Below are 18,930 nucleotides of genomic sequence, written 5' to 3'. Positions count from 1 at the left end.
AATCATCATGACCCAGTTTTTCAAAAGATGAAAAAGATAACTGTGTCTTTCAAGAAGAGCTTGAGCAGAATTAAACAATGAAGCAACCTAACATGTGTGAGAAATGTGGCCTAGTTTTATCAGCTGAGAGGATGATTCTTGTGGAACACTCTGATTTCTGGGAATTTGCAAATACACAGTAAATAAGAAATCTAAAAAAAAAAAGTCACATTATTCATAACATTGTGGATGGCTAGTTCCATTTTATGGTTCATACAACACACAACAAGTAAGTCTTCATGTAAATGATTGCCCACTGGTGGCTACATCTTTGAAAGTTCCCGGCATAGTTGTTGCACCATCTGTTGTGATACCTACAAGATGGCTTTTTAGTACATCATATTTAATGATACACTTTTCAAGAGATGCCAGTAGTGTACTGAAAATACATTCTCCCAGAGTTGTAAAACTACTGTAACCTACCATAGGTAAGTGTAGACTACAGTAGTTTTTATAATAGTGTTGGTCAGCTAAGTTTGTAACCCCTTTACTTCTATATTAGTTGTGGTGCATACCTATAGGGCAATACCACATTTTGATCATTTAGTTTGCATATGTGGTTAGTGTCTTATTGCATTACACTATAAACTGGAATTTTCTAGAAACTGAATGTTTGTATGGATGTAGATGTAGATAGGGCCACGCAATCTACAGAACATTTTTGTTCCACCTAGTTGTTCTCATGTCGGTTACTTCAAAATAAAAAGTATTTACAGCAAAATTGAAATTCTTAGTATTTAATTCAGGTTTTATTTTTTTTAATGTTGACTTGTAATGTGAAACAAGTGGATTTTGCAGTAAAGATAAAAAGCAGTACAGTGCAGTTTCCTCAAAAGTATTAAAGAAAAACTGCAGAACAAAGACATAAATATTGCTTCAATTCTTTGTTGAGCTTACATGAAACATGTTTGAATTATTCATGAACAGTTCCATGTACCAATAACAAGAAGAAATGCTTGCCTTTGATCATGATGAACAACATAATATTGAGTACAAAATAACAATAATTATAAATTTTTTATGCCTGCAACTAAACTGAATGTATATTAAAAGTAATTGCATACATAAAAACACAGAAGTTACTTGGTCAATTAATTTTTATTACTTAAAAAATGCAATTTATATTTTGAAAGGATATGAAACACACAATGAAGAATGTACAGCTGTAATTATGTGCAAAACAAACGTGAGATGAGAGAAATTCTTTGGCTACTGACTGACTCCATGTATATTAATTTACATTTCGTTCTCTGCCAATGCTACCATTAATCCTACCAGTTACTGCCTCATTTATATACTGTACTAAATGGTAGAGAATGAAGCATATTACTGCCTGATAAATTTCTAAACCTTTGGAGTTAAGTTATGTGAGATATGATATGAATGATAGAATTTTGGCTATTACATATGCATATCTCAACGAAAAATCAGTTCTCATCACATTTTCTTGGTGTCGCTTTTTTCCCAACTTTTCACGTTTACTCACACCTTTTTCTGTACTTTCCATTTCTGTGCTGCATATGACTTCTACATTTTTCACGTGTGAATTGCACAAAGCCAGATCAATTATTATTATTATTTCTTTCTTATGTCAGACGTTATGTCTGGTGAGAAGTAGAAAGTGACACGGACCTTGATCAAGCGCGACTTCCTTTTAACTGTACGGTATATGTTATGTTGCATTTAGGAACTTCCGGGTAATTGAACATGTATTAATAATTACGGATTTCTGTAGTTGTATATATAAGTTTGGATGTAGCTGTATTGCATTGATGTACTGGTGGATATTGTGTAGTATGACTCCTGTAGTTGATAGTATAATTGGTATAATGTCAACTTTATCCTGATGCTACATGTCTTTTACTTCCTCGGCCAGTTGGATGTATTTTTCAATGTTTTCTCCTGTATATTTGCTGTTTTGGGTATGGATATTTCTATTAGTTGTGTTAATTTCTTCTTTTTATTGGTGAGTATGATGCCAGGTTTGTTATGTGGTGGTGTTTTATCTGTTATAATGGTTCTGTTCCAGTATAATTTGTATTCATCATTCTCCAGTACATTTTGTGGTGCATACTTGTATGTGGGAACGTGTTGTTTTATAAGTTTATGTTGTAAGGCAAGCTGTTGATGTATTATTTTTGCTACATTGTCATGTCTTCTGGGGTATTCTGTATTTGCTAGTATTGTACATCCGCTTGTGATGTAATTTACTGTTTCTATTTGTTGTTTGCAAAGTCTGCATTTATCTGCTGTTGTATTGGGATCTTTAATAATATGCTTGCTGTAATATCTGGTGTTTATTGTTTGATCCTGTATTGCAATCACAAATCCTTCGTCTCACTGTATATATTGCCTTTTTTTAGCCATGTGTTGGATACATCTTGATCGATGTGTGGCTGTGTTAGATGATACGGGTGCTTGCCTTGTAGTGTTTTCTTTTTCCAATTTACTTTCTTCATATCTGTTGATGTTATGTGATCCAAAGGGTTGTGAAGTGGTGTAGCTGATGTATTTATATGAGTGATTGCTTTGTGTATTTTGTTGGTTTCTGCTCGTTCTAGAAAGAATTTTCTTAAATTGTGTACCTGTTCATAATGTAGGTTTTTTATGTCAATAAATCCCCTTCCTCCTTCCTTTCTGCTTAATGTGAATCTCTCTGTTGCTGATTGTATGTGATGTATTCTGTATTTGTGGCATTGTGATCATGTAAGTTTAGCTTTTGTTTTGTTTCTTGCTGTCAATTCTGTTTTCAGTATTTTTGTTAGTCTTTGTCTATATTTTTCTTTTAGTTCTTCTTTAATATTTGTATTATCTATTCCTATTTTTGTATGTATCCTAGATATTTATAGGCATCTGTTTTTTCCATCGCTTCTTTGCAGTCGCTGTGGTTATCCAATATGTAATCTTCTTGTTTAGTGTGTTTTCCCTTGACTATGCTATTTTTCTTACATTTGTCTGTTCCAAAAGCCATATTTATATCAATAATTGGTTGAGTTGTTGATTTGTTGCTGCCAGTAGCTTTAGATCATCCATGTATAGCAAATGTGTGATTTTGTGTTGGTATGTTCCGGTAATATTGTATCCATAATTTGTATTATTTAGCATGTTGGATAGTGGGTTCAGAGCAAGGCAGAACCAGAAAGGACTTAATGAGTCTCCTTGGTATATTCCACACTTAATCTGTATTGGCTGTGATGTGATATTATTTCAATTTGTTTGGATATTAAGTGTGGTTTTCCAATTTTTCATTACTATGTTTAGGAACTGTATTGATTTAGGATCTACTTGGTATATTTCCAATATTTGTAGTAACCATGAGTGGGGTACACTAATCAAAAGCTGTTCGGTAATCAATGTATGCGTAGTGTAGCGACCTTTGTTTAGTTTTAGCTTGATATGTCACCTCTGCATCTATCATCAGTTGCTCTTTACATCCTTGTGCTCCTTTGCAGCAGCCTTTTTGTTCTTAATTTATAATTTTGTTCTGTGTTGTATGTGTCATTAATTTCTGTGTAATGACTGACGTTAATATTTTGTATATTGTTGGTAGGCATGTTACAGGGCGGTATTTAGCTGGGTTTGCTGTGTGTGCCTTGATCTTTAGGTTTCAGATAAGTTATTCCATGTGTAAATGTATCAGGGAACGTGTATGGATCTGCAATGTAACTGTTAAATAGTTTAGTTAGATGTGAATGTGTTGAGGTGAACTTCTTTAGCCAGATATTTTATATTTTATCTTTTCCAGTGGCTTTCCAATTTTGAGTAGAATTCATTGCTTGGGTGACTTCATGTTGCAAAATTATCACTTCAGGCATTTGTGGTATCATCTTTTGTGTGTCTGTTTCTGCTTGTATCCACCGTGCATGCCTGTTATGCTGACCCGGGTTTGACCATATGTTGCTCCAGAAGTGTTCCATGTCTGTTATGTTTGGTGGGTTGTCTATTTTAATGTGTGTGTGATCTATTGCCTGGTAAAATTTCTTTTGGTTTGTGTTGAATGTTTGCTTTTGTTTCCTTCTGTTTTCACTTTTTTTTTTGTATCTTCTAAGTCGTTTGGCCAATGCTTGTAATTTCTGCTTCTTTTCATCTAATTGCTCTATCGCTTCTTGTTGTCAGATTTTACCTAACCTTTTTCGTTATTTTTTTTCTGACATTTGATCTCTTATAAATTGTGTTAGCTGTCCAATGTCTTTTCTCAGTTTTTCTATTCTGATCTGTAGCCTGTGATGCCATGCTGGTTGTGTGGGTTTCTTCTGTGTGTTGGTTGGTTCTGATCTCTGCCTTGTGTGTATATTTTGTGTAGTGAGTGCTCCTATATAAACCAGTAGTTGTAACTCTTCCATAGTTGTTTTCATTTATTTTGTTGTGTATGATTGTGTTGATAGTTGTTATTGTTGTTTCGACTTGTGGGTTATTTGGTGGTCTATGCAAGAATGGTCTAATGTCTGTATTTGTGTCTTTGTATTCTATGTATGTCAGCTGAAATTTTTCTTCTAAATCTAACGTGTCACTTTGTGTTCTATTTGTACTTGTTCTGGTGGCAGTCTTAAGATTTTGTTTTCCTCTGATTGTTTAATTGATGTGTGTTGTTCTTTGTTTGTTTGCTCTGGGATGTTTGAGTCCAGTACTGTATTTTCTTCTTCTTCTGATTCCACATTATTTTGTTCCGGTATTTGTTGTACTTGTTGTTTGATGTTTTCTAATTCTGACTGGGGTATCCTGTTATTTTTGATTATTATACGAATCTGATCAGCTAGTCGTTGTTCTGTTAAAAATTTTACTTCTGGGTATCTGGTAATAAATGTTGTGTATACTTGTGATCTGTATCCAGTTGTGTTGGTTCCTAGGTTTGTTGCTTGGTAATAACGGAACATGAGGTGTCGATTAACTTCATCTGACCATCTCATCCTCTGTCTTTGTTTTCCTTCTAGAGTGGTTGCAGGAAGCATGTTCTTCAAAACACCTCTACATGGATTTAAATCATTTTCCGTGTGGCTAGCAGTGTTGTTACCATTGTGGACAAGCATAGGGTTCAAGCGTCGTCCCCGACCATGACAGCGCTTGTCCGAGGCTTCTTTAGTTGTCCTGAACCAACTAATCACACTAAAAAGGGGGTTAGCCCTATTAGTGGTTTGTTCTTTTCGTCGCCTTTTACGACTGGCAGAACATACCGGAGGTCTATTCTTTTCCCGGGCCTCCACGGGGATTATTATTGTTATTGTTGTTATTATTATTATTACTATTTTTATTTGCACATACATTCCATGCCTTTCACTGTAAGTTAATGAACTTCTGAGCATACTGTGCATATTGCCATCTTTCTGTCATTTACAGACAGCCATGACTTAATCTTTTGCCAGTTTTGAAAAACATGATACAGCATCACAATTTCACACTAATATTTCAAGTCTAGTGCTACTCCCATTCCTACCTTGAGATTTCTCATACTTTTCAGTACCCAAAAATTCACTATATTTATCTTAGTTAGCACCATCACCACCAAATTTTTTTTTTTTTTTAAATTAAAGATTCACTGTATTTTAATTCTTTTTAACACCACTGTTAGTATTCTGACTATCAATGTTTTGCACACACTTCCTGTAATGCACCACTCTTAAGGGATGGCAAAATTTTGCTATGTTTGAAAAACACGAAGTCCATAGTTCTTTCATGCCTGCATGCATTCAGCTCACCAATAATACTACTTGCTTTGCAGGCAATAAATATCGGAACTTAGATTAAAGCAACAATGACAGCACACACATGATGATTCCATTGGGAATGTTTACATGCATAACACTTTTTTTCAGAATTAATGAGCAAACCTATTAAAGTTAAAATAGTACTTTCTGTGTATGGCTCCACAATTTTAAATTAATGTTAAGTTTTACATATCCTGTGAGTGGGATGGGTAATTTAAAATCAGAGGATGGGACGCTTTGATTCACACTGGACATAATGTGACCCTATGTTCTGAGTGCACACTGTGTTACATAGGTGCTGTTGATTTATAATAGATAGCTGGTCCACTAATGATGGTGACATAAAGAAACCAAAGATTTTACACCACTCAGGGCAAGTGATTTCGTGGCTCATAAACCAATTAATAACCGTGACACAGGATATAGGGGAATTTCTGTGGTAATGTTTGCATAATTCATAGAAATGAATATATAAAGGCTGAAAAGTCAGTCACTGCTTGTAGAAACCTATTTAAAAAATTCCAGCATAGTTTTGCTGAGTGGCATAGGAATATTTTCCAGCCTCTTTGTGACAGTACTGGCATCTTGTTTTAAGTGAATGGGGTTCAAATCTTTGGTCAGATGAACCTACCAATACTGGATGTCTAGGATTTGCTTTTTGTATGCTCCATTTGAGGATTGTTCCTGGTCTGATACATATAGGATGAAGGGATTGATAAGTTTGGCCCCTTTAACTCCAGCAACCAACTGGATGTCAACTTTATTCTATGATACTATGACCTTCTCATGTGTTACATTGTATGTGCTGTGCAAACAGGAAGAGAGCAGCACACTAACTATTTATTTATTTGTTTATCTTTCTCCCTGGAATGTAGGTCATGGTGACAGGCTGAGCTGAGCTGTAGCATGGTCCAGAATATAGGTTAAGCTGAAAGGTGACAGTTTGGGTATGAATTGGCCAATCAGTGTGAATATGAAATCTTAGTTATGGTGAAATAATAATCTGTAGTGTATTCTGAGGCCTGGGTTAGGTTGAATGGTGACAGTTTGGTTCTAGGCACTACAGTCTGTAACCACGCGACCGCTACGGTTGCAGGTTCGAATCCTGCCTCGGGCATGGATGTGTGTGATGTCCTTAGGTTGGTTAGGTTCAAGGAGTTCTAAGTCTAGGGGACTGATGACCTCAGAAGTCCCATAGTGCTTAGAGCCATTTGAACCATTTGACAGTTTGGTTGTGAGTTGGTGAAGTGGTATCGAAGGCCTAAGTTAATCTCAAGTCCCTAGCTGACCATTGTTATTTAAGTTTTGTGTTGTTCCCTTAAATTGAATAAGCAAGTCAAAATGGTGATGACTGATTTACTTTTGTGTTCTTGTATTGTTCAAGATTGTGTCCACTCTCTAATGAGCTCGTTGTCAATTAAATGTTAAATTCTAATTTAACTCCTACAGTGATTATCATAGAATAGATGCGGGTATAAAATTGGTTCTGTTTTTTAGATCACATGTACATCTGACAGTGTTCAGAGAGGCAATTAAAAGGCTATGTTATGTGTCTTTATGGACTACTGTACGCAACAGTGAAAAATACCAGAGGTGGTAGTGTGTTACTCCTATGTGTTGTACATGCTGTGGGCAGTACAATTCACTAAAAGAATGTTGCTTTGATTTCTTCTTTAAATTTTACTTTGTAACCTGTCTAGACTTGCATTAAGCAACCTTATATATGTTTATGTACAATGGCAAAATTTGCAGCCCTGTGATTTCTCTTATTCACCAGTGTGGCTTTCAACGACTTGTTTTTCCTTTGTGATGGCCTAATTAATGTGTGAAGTTTAGGCAGATCCAGGATGCCAGCTCTTATATTTGTTAAAAGTATAGAAGAAAGCTTTGTTCATTTAAGTGTCCATTAAACATATGACAGATAACATTGTTCTATATTATACGTATGTATTTATGATGATGGGTTGTGCTTTAGTAGAAATTACTGTGAAACAGCTGTTATTGCTGTCTCTTGTCTAGCAAACTCACACTGTCATGATGAAAGATTTTTCTGGCTACAGAGATGTTTTTTTACATAGCATGATAGTGCAACAGCAGTACACCAAATAGAATTTTTAACGCTTAATTCTGGTTCAGTCAGTCTTGAATTAAATTTCCCATTCCTTCTCTGAGCTTCACTTGATTGTTTTTCCAGTGCTGTGTCCCAAATATTATATTTGGAGTGTCACTATCTTTGATTAATAAAAGTAGATTGGGATATGGATGGTTGAATGAGGGAAAACTAATTTTATAATTGGAAGATTTTGAGTGATATTTGCAATAATCCAAATAATTTTGTTCATAGATTGGAGGCAGCACATCAGTGAGTGCTAGTTGTGGAAATTTAAATGTACGCCCTACATTGGAAAGATGTTTAGAAGTTAATCTGAGAAGTATTCTTCCAGCATCTGCCTTCAAGTTCAGGTAAGAATCATATATTGTCATAATTTTGTGTGCACTTGTATAATTGTGGAGAGTGATGAGGGGGGTTGGGGGTTACAGCTGAGGAAAATTATTCTACTTTTTGATTAACTGTCAAAATTGCAAAATATGAAGTATATCAATCGAAAAATTGCTATGTGATAACTGAGTTTTGTTTAAATGTTCTTTTACAGTCACTCATTCCTGGGTTTATCAAAATGTGGTCAGTTCCTGTTATCCTATACATACACTGCTGAACTTGATGTGGTATCATTCAATACAGTACACAAATATAGGTTACACTGGTGGGCATTTGTTCCACATCAGAAAGCAAGAAAGGTTTCTGAAGTAGTATTGTTTGGTGATAGTGGGCCTATTTGCAGTCCTCTGTACATTTGCCTCTGTCAGTGGCCTTTGGATTACTCCAAAGTTGTCATTTATGGAAACAGGTATGTTTTGCATCTGTCTTATCTTTATAATGCTTAGCAGTGTACACAATCTGATCAAAAGTATTTGGACACCCTATGTAATGTGAAGTTGACCTCTAAATGTCAAGAGAATTGGATCCACCAGTGTAGAAGGTGGTGGGGCGTATTGTGTTGTCGGTAGAGAGACAGTAATTGCAGAATGAGTTGGTCACAAGAAATCATGAGCTTCAAATGTGGACGAATAATTGGGTGTCCCCTGAGTAACAGATCCATCACTGACATTTTATCCCTTATATAACTGTCACTCAACTGTTGACATTGTGATTGTCAGGTGGAAACATGAAGGAACAACCTGAGCTAAATGAAGGCAAGGCAGACCTCGTGTACTGATGGGCAGGGATTGTAGAGTATTGTGGAAGGTGGCTGTAAAAGAATTGCTTGAAATTAGTGAAAGGAATTACTTGTGAGTCCTAAAGTGCTATAAGCAGTCCAGCTAGCAAAAGGGCAGTACATAGGGAGTTAAGAAGAATGGGGCACAGTGGTCAAACAGCTCTTCATAATCCACACATTCCTGCAGTCAGTTGTATGTGATGTTTGAGTAGGGTATATAGGGCAACACCCCTTTGTGGTGGGTGACTGAAAATGAGTGATGTGGTGTGATTAATCATGCTATTCCCTGTGGCAATCCAGTGGAAGGGTTTGGGTCTGACAAATGCCTGGAGAACATTACCTGACGTCGTGTAGTGCCTAGAATGAAATAAGGGGGTGGTGTTACAGCATGGGAGAATTTATCATGGTTAGGATGTGGTACCCTTATTATCCTTAAGAAAATGCAGAAGGATATGAACATATTTTCCAACATTGTGAACTGCATACAGTAGAGGAACAGTTCAGAGATAATTATCAATTGTATCAGCATGACAACACACTCCATCATAAAGCAGCATCTCTGATTCAATGGTTTGTGGGAAAACAATTTTCCTGAAATCGACTGGCTGGCTCAAGACTAGGTCAGGGCCAATGGCAGTTTATCTAGTGCTCATAGTTTGACAACATGTCACTTTTGACAAGGCCGAAGGCCTAATACTTTGCTGTAACTATTGAGACATGAGAAGTAGGCAATGAATTTCTAGTGCCAAAATAGAGACCATTCTATTCTTTGCTTTGATCAAAATATTTGACTGTGTTTTTTTCCGAATATCTCACAAAATATGGTGGTGTGGTTAAGCTGGAATGTGACAGGTTGTGAACGGGCAAAGCCAGCGAATGTGAAAGCTAAAAAACTTCGTTGTGGTGACAGACTGATCTGTAGCTTAGCCCGAGGCCAAGCTTAGTTTGGAATATGAAAGTGTTACAGAAATTAAATTAATAATCTTCTTTGTAACATGTATTTGCTTTTTCCATATATGCCGTGAATTTCAAGGTTGTGGTCAGCTTGGGACATAACAGCACCAGTGAATAATCTTGATTGTCAAAATATTTTCTTATAGGTTGTGATATATTATCATGAGCATGTGACAGTATCCCTTTGAAACACCTCGTCTGTCTGTTGCTCTCTCATTGGCTCTGTAGACCCTCTTCCGTTCCCATCATACCTCTTAGCAAACATTCACAAGATTGCTGCATGAAATGTGTAAGTACAGCACTGGCCCTGATCTAGACTTTTAGCTAGTGGTCTGCCCAGTGTCCCAACCCGAAGCCAATGGAATGCCTATGGGATGTGTTACAACATTGACTTTGCTCTAGACTCCAAAGTGCAGCTGCTTTTTCTGTTTTTGTCATTTGAGGAAGAATGAGCTGCCATTCCTTCACAGACAGTCCACAGCAGAATTTGAGCCATCATAAAGGGGAAGGATTGACACACCCCATTTGTCCACTAATAGGTGTCTGAATCCTTTTGATCAGATAGCATAGTTGAAGTAATTCTATATTAGTAATATACGTAATTAGAACACAGATAGGTAATTTAGTAGCCTTGAAGAGTGCTGCTGTGTCCTTCATTTGTGGTCTAATATTTGAATCCAATAGCAGCAGCTTTAATCATAAAGCAACAAATATACCAGCAAACCACAAAATGAAAACCTTTCTGTTGCTTTTCTAGATCATTCCTTTGTGTCTAGAAAACATGTTTTTATGCTGAATCTGTAGAACTAATGCTTTCAGTAGAATGAGTACTGTCTGTTCCATATCCTGTATTTATGCACTGTTTAGTGAAAGCTTTTGTACAAGATTGAAGTACCTTCCGTACTATACGCTCAGTGTAACTTGGCACCCCACTCAAGGTGTGCTGGAAGTGGAGGAATAAGCACAAGCCCTTCTGTTCACTCCCAGCACTCCGTATGCAAGGTGCCAAATTGGATTGTGTGTATAGTAGGGCTTCATATATTTGATACTGACAAAGTTCAGTGTAATAATCATTACAGTTTCATGTCAAAAGTGTAAATAATAATAATAATAATAATAATAATAATAATAATAATAATAATAATAATAATAATAATAATAATAATAATAATAATAATAATAATCCCCGTGGAGGCCCGGGAAAAGAATAGTCCTTCGATATGTTCTGCCAGTCGTAAAAGGCGATGAAAAGAACAAACCTTTAATAGGGCTAAACCCTCTTTTAGTGTGATTAGTTTGTTCAGGACAGAGCTAATGAAGCCTCAAACAAGCGCTGTCATGGTCGGGGACGACGCTTGAACCCTATGCCCGTCCGCAATGGTAACGACACTGCTAGCCACACGGAAAATGATTTAAATCCAAGTAGAGGTGTTTTGCAGGATATGCTTCCTGCAACCACTCTAGAAGGAAAACAAAGGCAGAGGATGAGATGGTCAGATGAAGTTAACAGACACCTCATGTTCTGTTATTGCCAAACAACAAACTTAGGAACCAACACAACTGGATACAGATCACAAGTATACACAACATTTATTAGCAGATACCCAGAATTAAAATTTTTCACAGAACAACTATTAGCTGATCAGATCCGTGTAATAATAAAAAATAACAGGATACCCCAGTCAGAATTAGGAAACCTCAAACAACAAGTACAACAAATACTGGAACAAAATAATGTGCAATCAGAAGGAGAAGAAAATACAGTAATTGACTCAAACATCCCAGAACAAACAAACAAAGAACAACACGCATCAATAGAACATGGAATTGACACACGTTAGATATAGAAGAAAAATTTCAGCTAACATATATCGAATACAAAGACACAAATACAGACATTAGACTAGTCTTGCATAGACCACCAAATTACCCACAAGTCGAAACAACAATAACAACTATCAACACAATCATACACAACAAAATAAATGAAAACACAACTATGGAAGAGTTACAACTACTGGTTTATATAGGAGCACTCACGACACTAAATATACACACTAGGCCAGGGCCAGCCAGAAATTCTGCACACATGCGGTGCTCTTGCACATGTGCAACTTCCGGGTCACAGTGTGCATGCCGCAGCTGTCAGCGTTCAGGTAGTGCATGTTTCTACGCACAGATGTCGCTCCTCTGTTGCACAAAGTACATTATCAACACCTCGTATGTATATAACAACCTGGGCTGTATCTGTAAGATCTGTTGCTTCATCGAGCGCAACAGAGAAAGCAACTAAGTATTTAGCCTTATTTATTAGCTGTCTGTGCAGATCGCCTGCCATAGCACTGATGCGTCTTGTCACGGTTTGATTGGATAGACTGACTTCTTGAAACCTGCTAACGTTCTTGGGACACACAAGTTCTGTAGCATCAATCAGACACCGTTTCACAAACTGCCCTTCGGAAAAGGGTTTCCCAGATTGTGCAATTCTTAATGTGGTTTTAAAACTTGCTCGCAGTGAAAATTTAGTGTGGTTGTCACTCTGGAAAATTGAAAACAGTACATTGTACAGCCTACAGTAAAACAGACATAAATGTAACACAAGAAACTAAGAGTTCAAGAAGTATCAGTTACTTTGATGTACAGTAAAATCGAGTTGATGTGTCTCATCCATTTTCTGAAGGACATTTAATTTTGCTTGCCGTTCTTCACTGTTGAGTACACTACACTCGTCTTTGTGATATGTATTGTAATGTCTTTCAATTGAAAACTTACACTGGACCCCTATTATTTGGCGGCACAGCAAACGCTGTGTGTTTTCACCAACGGCAACAAAAAAGAATTGCAATTCCCAGTCATTTTTAAACGACTGAGAACATAGATCTCCCGTCCTTAGCTTTTTCACAGTACTTGCAATTTCTGAGTACTTCGCTGTTAAGGTTACGGTCACCAAGGGTAAACGAAACTGGATACGTTGCGCTCTTGCTTGTGCCACAGGGAAGTGGAGCCGCCGCCATGCATTTAGGACACATGTCTAATAACAGATGTCGCTGTCGCACATGTGCAGCACTTCCGCACGTCTGCACAATGTGCAGCGTTTGGCCGGCCCTGCACTAGGCAGAGATCAGAACAAACCAACACACAGAAGAAACCCACACAACCAGCATGGCATCACTGGCTACAGATCAGAATAGAAAAACTGAGAAAAGACATTGGACAGCTAACACAATTTATAAGAGATCAAATGTCAGAAAAAAACAACGAAAAAGGTTAGGTAAAATCTGACAACAAGAAGCGATAGAGCAATTAGATGAAAAGAAGCAGAAATTACAAGCATTGGCCAAACGACTTAGAAGATACAAAAAAAAAAAGTGAAAACAGAAGGAAACAAAAGCAAACATTCAACACAAACCAAAAGAAATTTTACCAGGCAATAGATCACACACACATTAAAATAGACAACCCACCAAACATAACAGACATGGAACACTTCTGGAGCAACATATGGTCAAACCCGGGTCAGCATAACAGGCATGCACGGTGGATACAAGCAGAAACAGACACACAAAAGATGATACCACAAATGCCTGAAGTGATAATTTTGCAACATGAAGTCACCCAAGCAATGAATTCTACTCAAAATTGGAAAGCCTCTGGAAAAGATAAAATATAAAATATCTGGCTAAAGAAGTTCACCTCAACACATTCACATCTAACTAAACTATTTAACAGTTACATTGCAGATCCATACACGTTCCCTGATACATTTACACATGGAATAACTTATCTGAAACCTAAAGATCAAGGCACACACAGCAAACCCAGCTAAATACCGCCCTGTAACATGCCTACCAACAATATACAAAATATTAACGTCAGTCATTACACAGAAATTAATGACACATACAACACAGAACAAAATTATAAATTAAGAACAAAAAGGCTGCTGCAAAGGAGCACAAGGATGTAAAGAGCAACTGATGATAGATGCAGAGGTGACATATCAAGCTAAAACTAAACAAAGGTCGCTACACTACGCATACATTGATTACCGAACAGCTTTTGATTAGTGTACCCCACTCATGGTTACTACAAATATTGGAAATATACCAAGTAGATCCTAAATCAATACAGTTCCTAAACATAGTAATGAAAAATTGGAAAACCACACTTAATATCCAAACAAATTGAAATAATATCACATCACAGCCAATACAGATTAAGTGTGGAATATACCAAGGAGACTCATTAAGTCCTTTCTGGTTCTGCCTTGCTCTGAACCCACTATCCAACATGCTAAATAATACAAATTATGGATACAATATTACCGGAACATACCAACACAAAATCACACATTTGCTATACATGGATGATCTAAAGCTACTGGCAGCAACAAATCAACAACTCAACCAATTATTGATATAAATATGGCTTTTGGAACAGACAAATGTAAGAAAAATAGCATAGTCAAGGGAAAACACACTAAACAAGAAGATTACATATTGGATAACCACAGCGACTGCAAAGAAGCGATGGAAAAAACAGATGCCTATAAATATCTAGGATACATACAAAAATAGGAATAGATAATACAAATATTAAAGAAGAACTAAAAGAAAAATATAGACAAAGACTAACAAAAATACTGAAAACAGAATTGACAGCAAGAAACAAAACAAAAGCTATAAATACTTATGTTATACCAATATTAACCTACTCATTTGGAGTAGTGAAATGGAGTAACACACCTAGAAGCACCCAATACACTTACATGGTCACAATGCCACAAATATAGAATACATCACATACATTCAGCAACAGAAAGATTCACATTAAGCAGAAAGGAAGGAGGAAGGGGATTTATCGACATAAAAAACCTACATTATGGACAGGTAGACAATTTAAGAAAATTCTTTCTAGAACGAGCAGAAACTAACAAAATACACAAAGCTATCACTCATATAAATACATCGGCTACACCACTTCTACAACCCTTTGGATCACATAACATCAACAGATATGAAGAAAGTAAATTGGAAAAAGAAAACACTACAAGGCAAGCACCCGTATCATCTAACACAGCCACACATCGATCAAGATGTATCCAACACATGGCTAAGAAAAGGCAATATATACAGTGAGACGAAGGATTTGTGATTGCAGTACAGGATCAAACAATAAACACCAGATATTACAGCAAGCATATTATTAAAGATCCCAATACTACAACAGATAAATGCAGACTTTGCAAACAACAAATAGAAACAGTAAATTACATCACAAGCGGATGTACAATACTAGCAAATACAGAATACCCCAGAAGACATGACAATGTAGCAAAAATAATACATCAACAGCTTGCCTTACAACATAAACTTATAAAACAACACGTTCCCACTTACAAGTATGCACCACAAAATGTACTGGAGAATGATGAATACAAATTATACTGGAACAGAACCATTATAACAGATAAAACACCACCACATAACAAACCTGGCATCATACTCACCAATAAAAAGAAGAAATTAACACAACTAATAGAAATATCCATACCCAAAACAGCAAATATACAGGAGAAAACATTGAAAAATACATCCAACTGGCCGAGGAAGTAAAAGACATGTAGCATCAGGATAAAGTTGACATTATACCAATTATACTATCAACTACAGGAGTCATACTACACAACATCCACCAGTACATCAACACAATGCAGCTGCATCCAAACATATATATACAACTACAAGAATTTTGTAATTATTGATACATGTTCAATTACATGAAAGTTCGTAAATGCGCTTTAACATATATACCGTACAGTTAAAAGGAAGTCACGCTTGATAAAGGTCAGCATCACTTTCCATTTTTAACCAGACCTAAGGCCTGAGAAAGGAAAGCGGATGATAATAATAATAATAGATCTTTGTCATTATGTTTTGTATGAAGAGTTCTTCATTTGCATAATTGGTTTCAGGACATTGTCATTATGTAAATTATGGTGTTGTATCACTTCTAGTCATTTGCTTTCCCATTATACACATAAATAGAGTGAGGGAAAAATGACTGTCTATATGCCTCACTACTAGACCTAATTTCTCTTAGTTTTTCTTTGTGATTCGTATGTGAGTGAAATGTACATTGGCAGCAGTAGAATTGTTTTGCAGACAGCTTCAGATGCTGGATCTCTAAATTTTCTCTATTGCGATCCTCAAAAAGAACATCACCTTACCTCCAGGGACTCTCATTTGCATTCCCGAAGCATGTGCATAATACCTCCTCCAGGGACTCTCATTTGCATTCCCAAAGTATGTGCATAATACTTGAATGTTGGTCAAACCTACCATGAGCAAAGCTGTCTGCCTCTGATGCTTTGATGCCTTCCTTCAATCCGATGGTTTGCAGGATATCATGGGAGAAAAGGGAAAACTGAATTTCACACAAGCAATGCTTCCCTAAATCTGTGCTGGTTTGTAGACAGAAGCTTTCCTGTCTCAAGGAAATTTATTATATTTGAACTGAGACTACACATAAGAATTTTACAACAAACTCGTGTCAGAGATATTGGTCTGTAATTTTGTGCATCTTACCTTCTACCCTTCTTGTATAGAAGCCATTGGCACTTTTTTTCCTGTTGCTGGGAACTTTGTGTTGGCAAGAGGTTTGCGATAAATGCAGGTTAAGTAAGGGCCCAATGCCATAGAGTACACTGTGTGAAACTGAATTGGGATTCCATCTGGACCTGGCGACATAACATTTAATAATTGTGTGTATATGTTCATGCTATGCTTGTAAAGTATACTGCTCCATTTACAAGATACTAGAGGAACATTTTACCCCTGGTGTGAGAGCTCAGTGAGGTGGCGCAGTTGTCAGAGACATTGGTCTCCAATTTGCTAGAAGCAGTATTCAAATCACTGTCGGGCCATCCATTAGGTACCCTAAATTAAAATGAATGCCAGAATGGTCCTTTTGAAAAGGACATGCTCAATTTTCCTCCAGACCTCCTGTTCCAACTTTAACGACCTAATCAGCATTGGGATTTAAGCAAAAATAACACTCACTATCATTCAGTAGTATCTGCTGGAGGTTTAGAAGGAAGATTGTTCCTCAGGTGTACTGTGCAGTTCATGTTTCACCACAGCATTGATCACTGCTACAACTTCAAGAGCTGACATGACCTGCAACAAATTGCTAATTATAGCTCCATGAAGTGTATTTGCTATTGGAGCATTTGGCATGTCGTTCCTCACCACAAAACTGTTGTCAATCTTAAGTGTGTGCCAAGCAAACGGAAAACTACTCTTAGATTTATTGACATTGTCAGTAGCTGTGAAGCACTACAGCGACATGTTAAATTCACACATTCACAAATAATGTGGAATTGCTTAATCCGTCAGAATTTGGTCATAATATTTTGAAGCATAGGACAAAACTGGCAGTTTGTAAGTATTCCACAAGTAGAGCTCTGTTCCAAATTTCCCAGCTATCACTGGCAACTTCATTGTAAGCTGCATTTCTGAGTGTGTCCTAATGTACCTACCTCAGCATGTAGGTAATTGAGAAACTTTTAGACAGTGCATGTATCCTCATCCACTGGGAATTTTGCTAGTGTTTGGGACTCACCTGCTGGCCATCGGTCTACTCAGAATTTTGAATTTCATTTTGCACCTCGATTGCAAGAATTCACAGAACTGTATTTGTTTACACTCGGAATGACCCAATTTCAAATTCCCAGCCAGCCATCCAGATTCAGGTTTTCGATAATTTCCCCTAAATTGTTGATTTCCTTCTCCAATCTGAGCTTGTGCTCCATCTCTTATACATAAATTCATCAGGACATTAAATGCTAATGTTCTTTTATTATGTCTTGTTTTGTTGTCTTGATCCCTATTTGAGATACAAAATGGAGGAAATTGAATTGCTGCACAGGCTTCTTTGAATTCTGCTTATCTCAGTTTACCTGACAGCTTTTGTGAGATCAGTGCCCATAGCTCCCCATTTAAGTTTTGTGTTTCCGTTATTTTTATGGCTTGCATTGAGTTATTGTAATCCTAGCAACGAGCATCTGAACCAATTCAACATGTGCTGATAAGACTACACGATAAAGAATGTAATGCTGGATCAGCTGTCCAGTATTGGTCAAATTAGCATTGTATGTGGTTCCTTTGTAGATGCACCAAACTTTTTCAAAACCATTCCAACAATTTTGCCTTCCATTCAGCTCCCCTACCACTGATGCCACATGTTCATCCCATGTACTGTCACTTTGTATCATTCACATGGACACTTAAGCAATTTTATTGGCTTAATAAGCTAACCACTGATCTTGTAATTGGGAACTATTGTGCTCTTTCTCTTTTTTATGAACATTATCTTGTATACATGTACATTGAGGGAGATCTGCCATCCAGTACAAGGAGTATAAGTACTGTCTAAATCATCTGCATGCACTTAAGATGATTCAGTGATGAAACTTGTATTTAAAAAACTGTATCATCAATGAAAAATCTGAGTATGTTACTGAGGGATGTTGCAGGAACAATCATTCAAAGCAAAAAAAAGTGCAGTAAACTTGGGTTCTAAACTGCACACCTTCAGAGCTTAGAGCACTTCTCCATGGAAGAGATATGTTTCAGATTAGTGAAGATGAAAAAGTGCTCATAGCTCTTTAAGATATTCGTGTAGCACTTATGTTCACTGGACTTTTTTTGCTTGGAGTGGTTATTCCCGTCATATCCCTTAATGTTGCCCATTCCTCATGGGGCACACTGTATATTGAGAACTGAGCAGTCCTTTATGCACCCTGGGTGACCACCCAATGTTAACTAAGTATAATGTATTGAATGCAGTTAGTAAAAGAACTTGGTTGCATATTTGTGAAGATACCCCATGTGATTGTTCCTTGATTATCAGCTGAAAAGGTGGTAGTATGAAATGCCTTTCAGAAATGAAGGAAG

General features: G+C 36.8%; 1 protein-coding gene across 1 annotated transcript in view; it reads left to right on the top strand.

The window, feature by feature from the left end:
* The window catches only part of LOC126298520 (uncharacterized), a 128,525-nt gene that overhangs the window by 9,073 nt on the left and 100,522 nt on the right, over positions 1–18,930 (top strand). The window contains exons 3-4 of the mRNA XM_049989878.1: positions 8,086–8,204; positions 8,396–8,650. Coding sequence (XP_049845835.1) covers positions 8,086–8,204; positions 8,396–8,650 — 374 coding nt within the window. The remainder of the gene's footprint in view (positions 1–8,085; positions 8,205–8,395; positions 8,651–18,930) is intronic.

This window comes from Schistocerca gregaria, chromosome X (genome assembly GCF_023897955.1).
Source record: "Schistocerca gregaria isolate iqSchGreg1 chromosome X, iqSchGreg1.2, whole genome shotgun sequence".
Classification (NCBI taxonomy): domain Eukaryota; kingdom Metazoa; phylum Arthropoda; class Insecta; order Orthoptera; family Acrididae; genus Schistocerca; species Schistocerca gregaria.
Note: the sequence above shows the minus strand (reverse complement) of the source record. Positions and strands in the feature narration are given on the sequence as shown.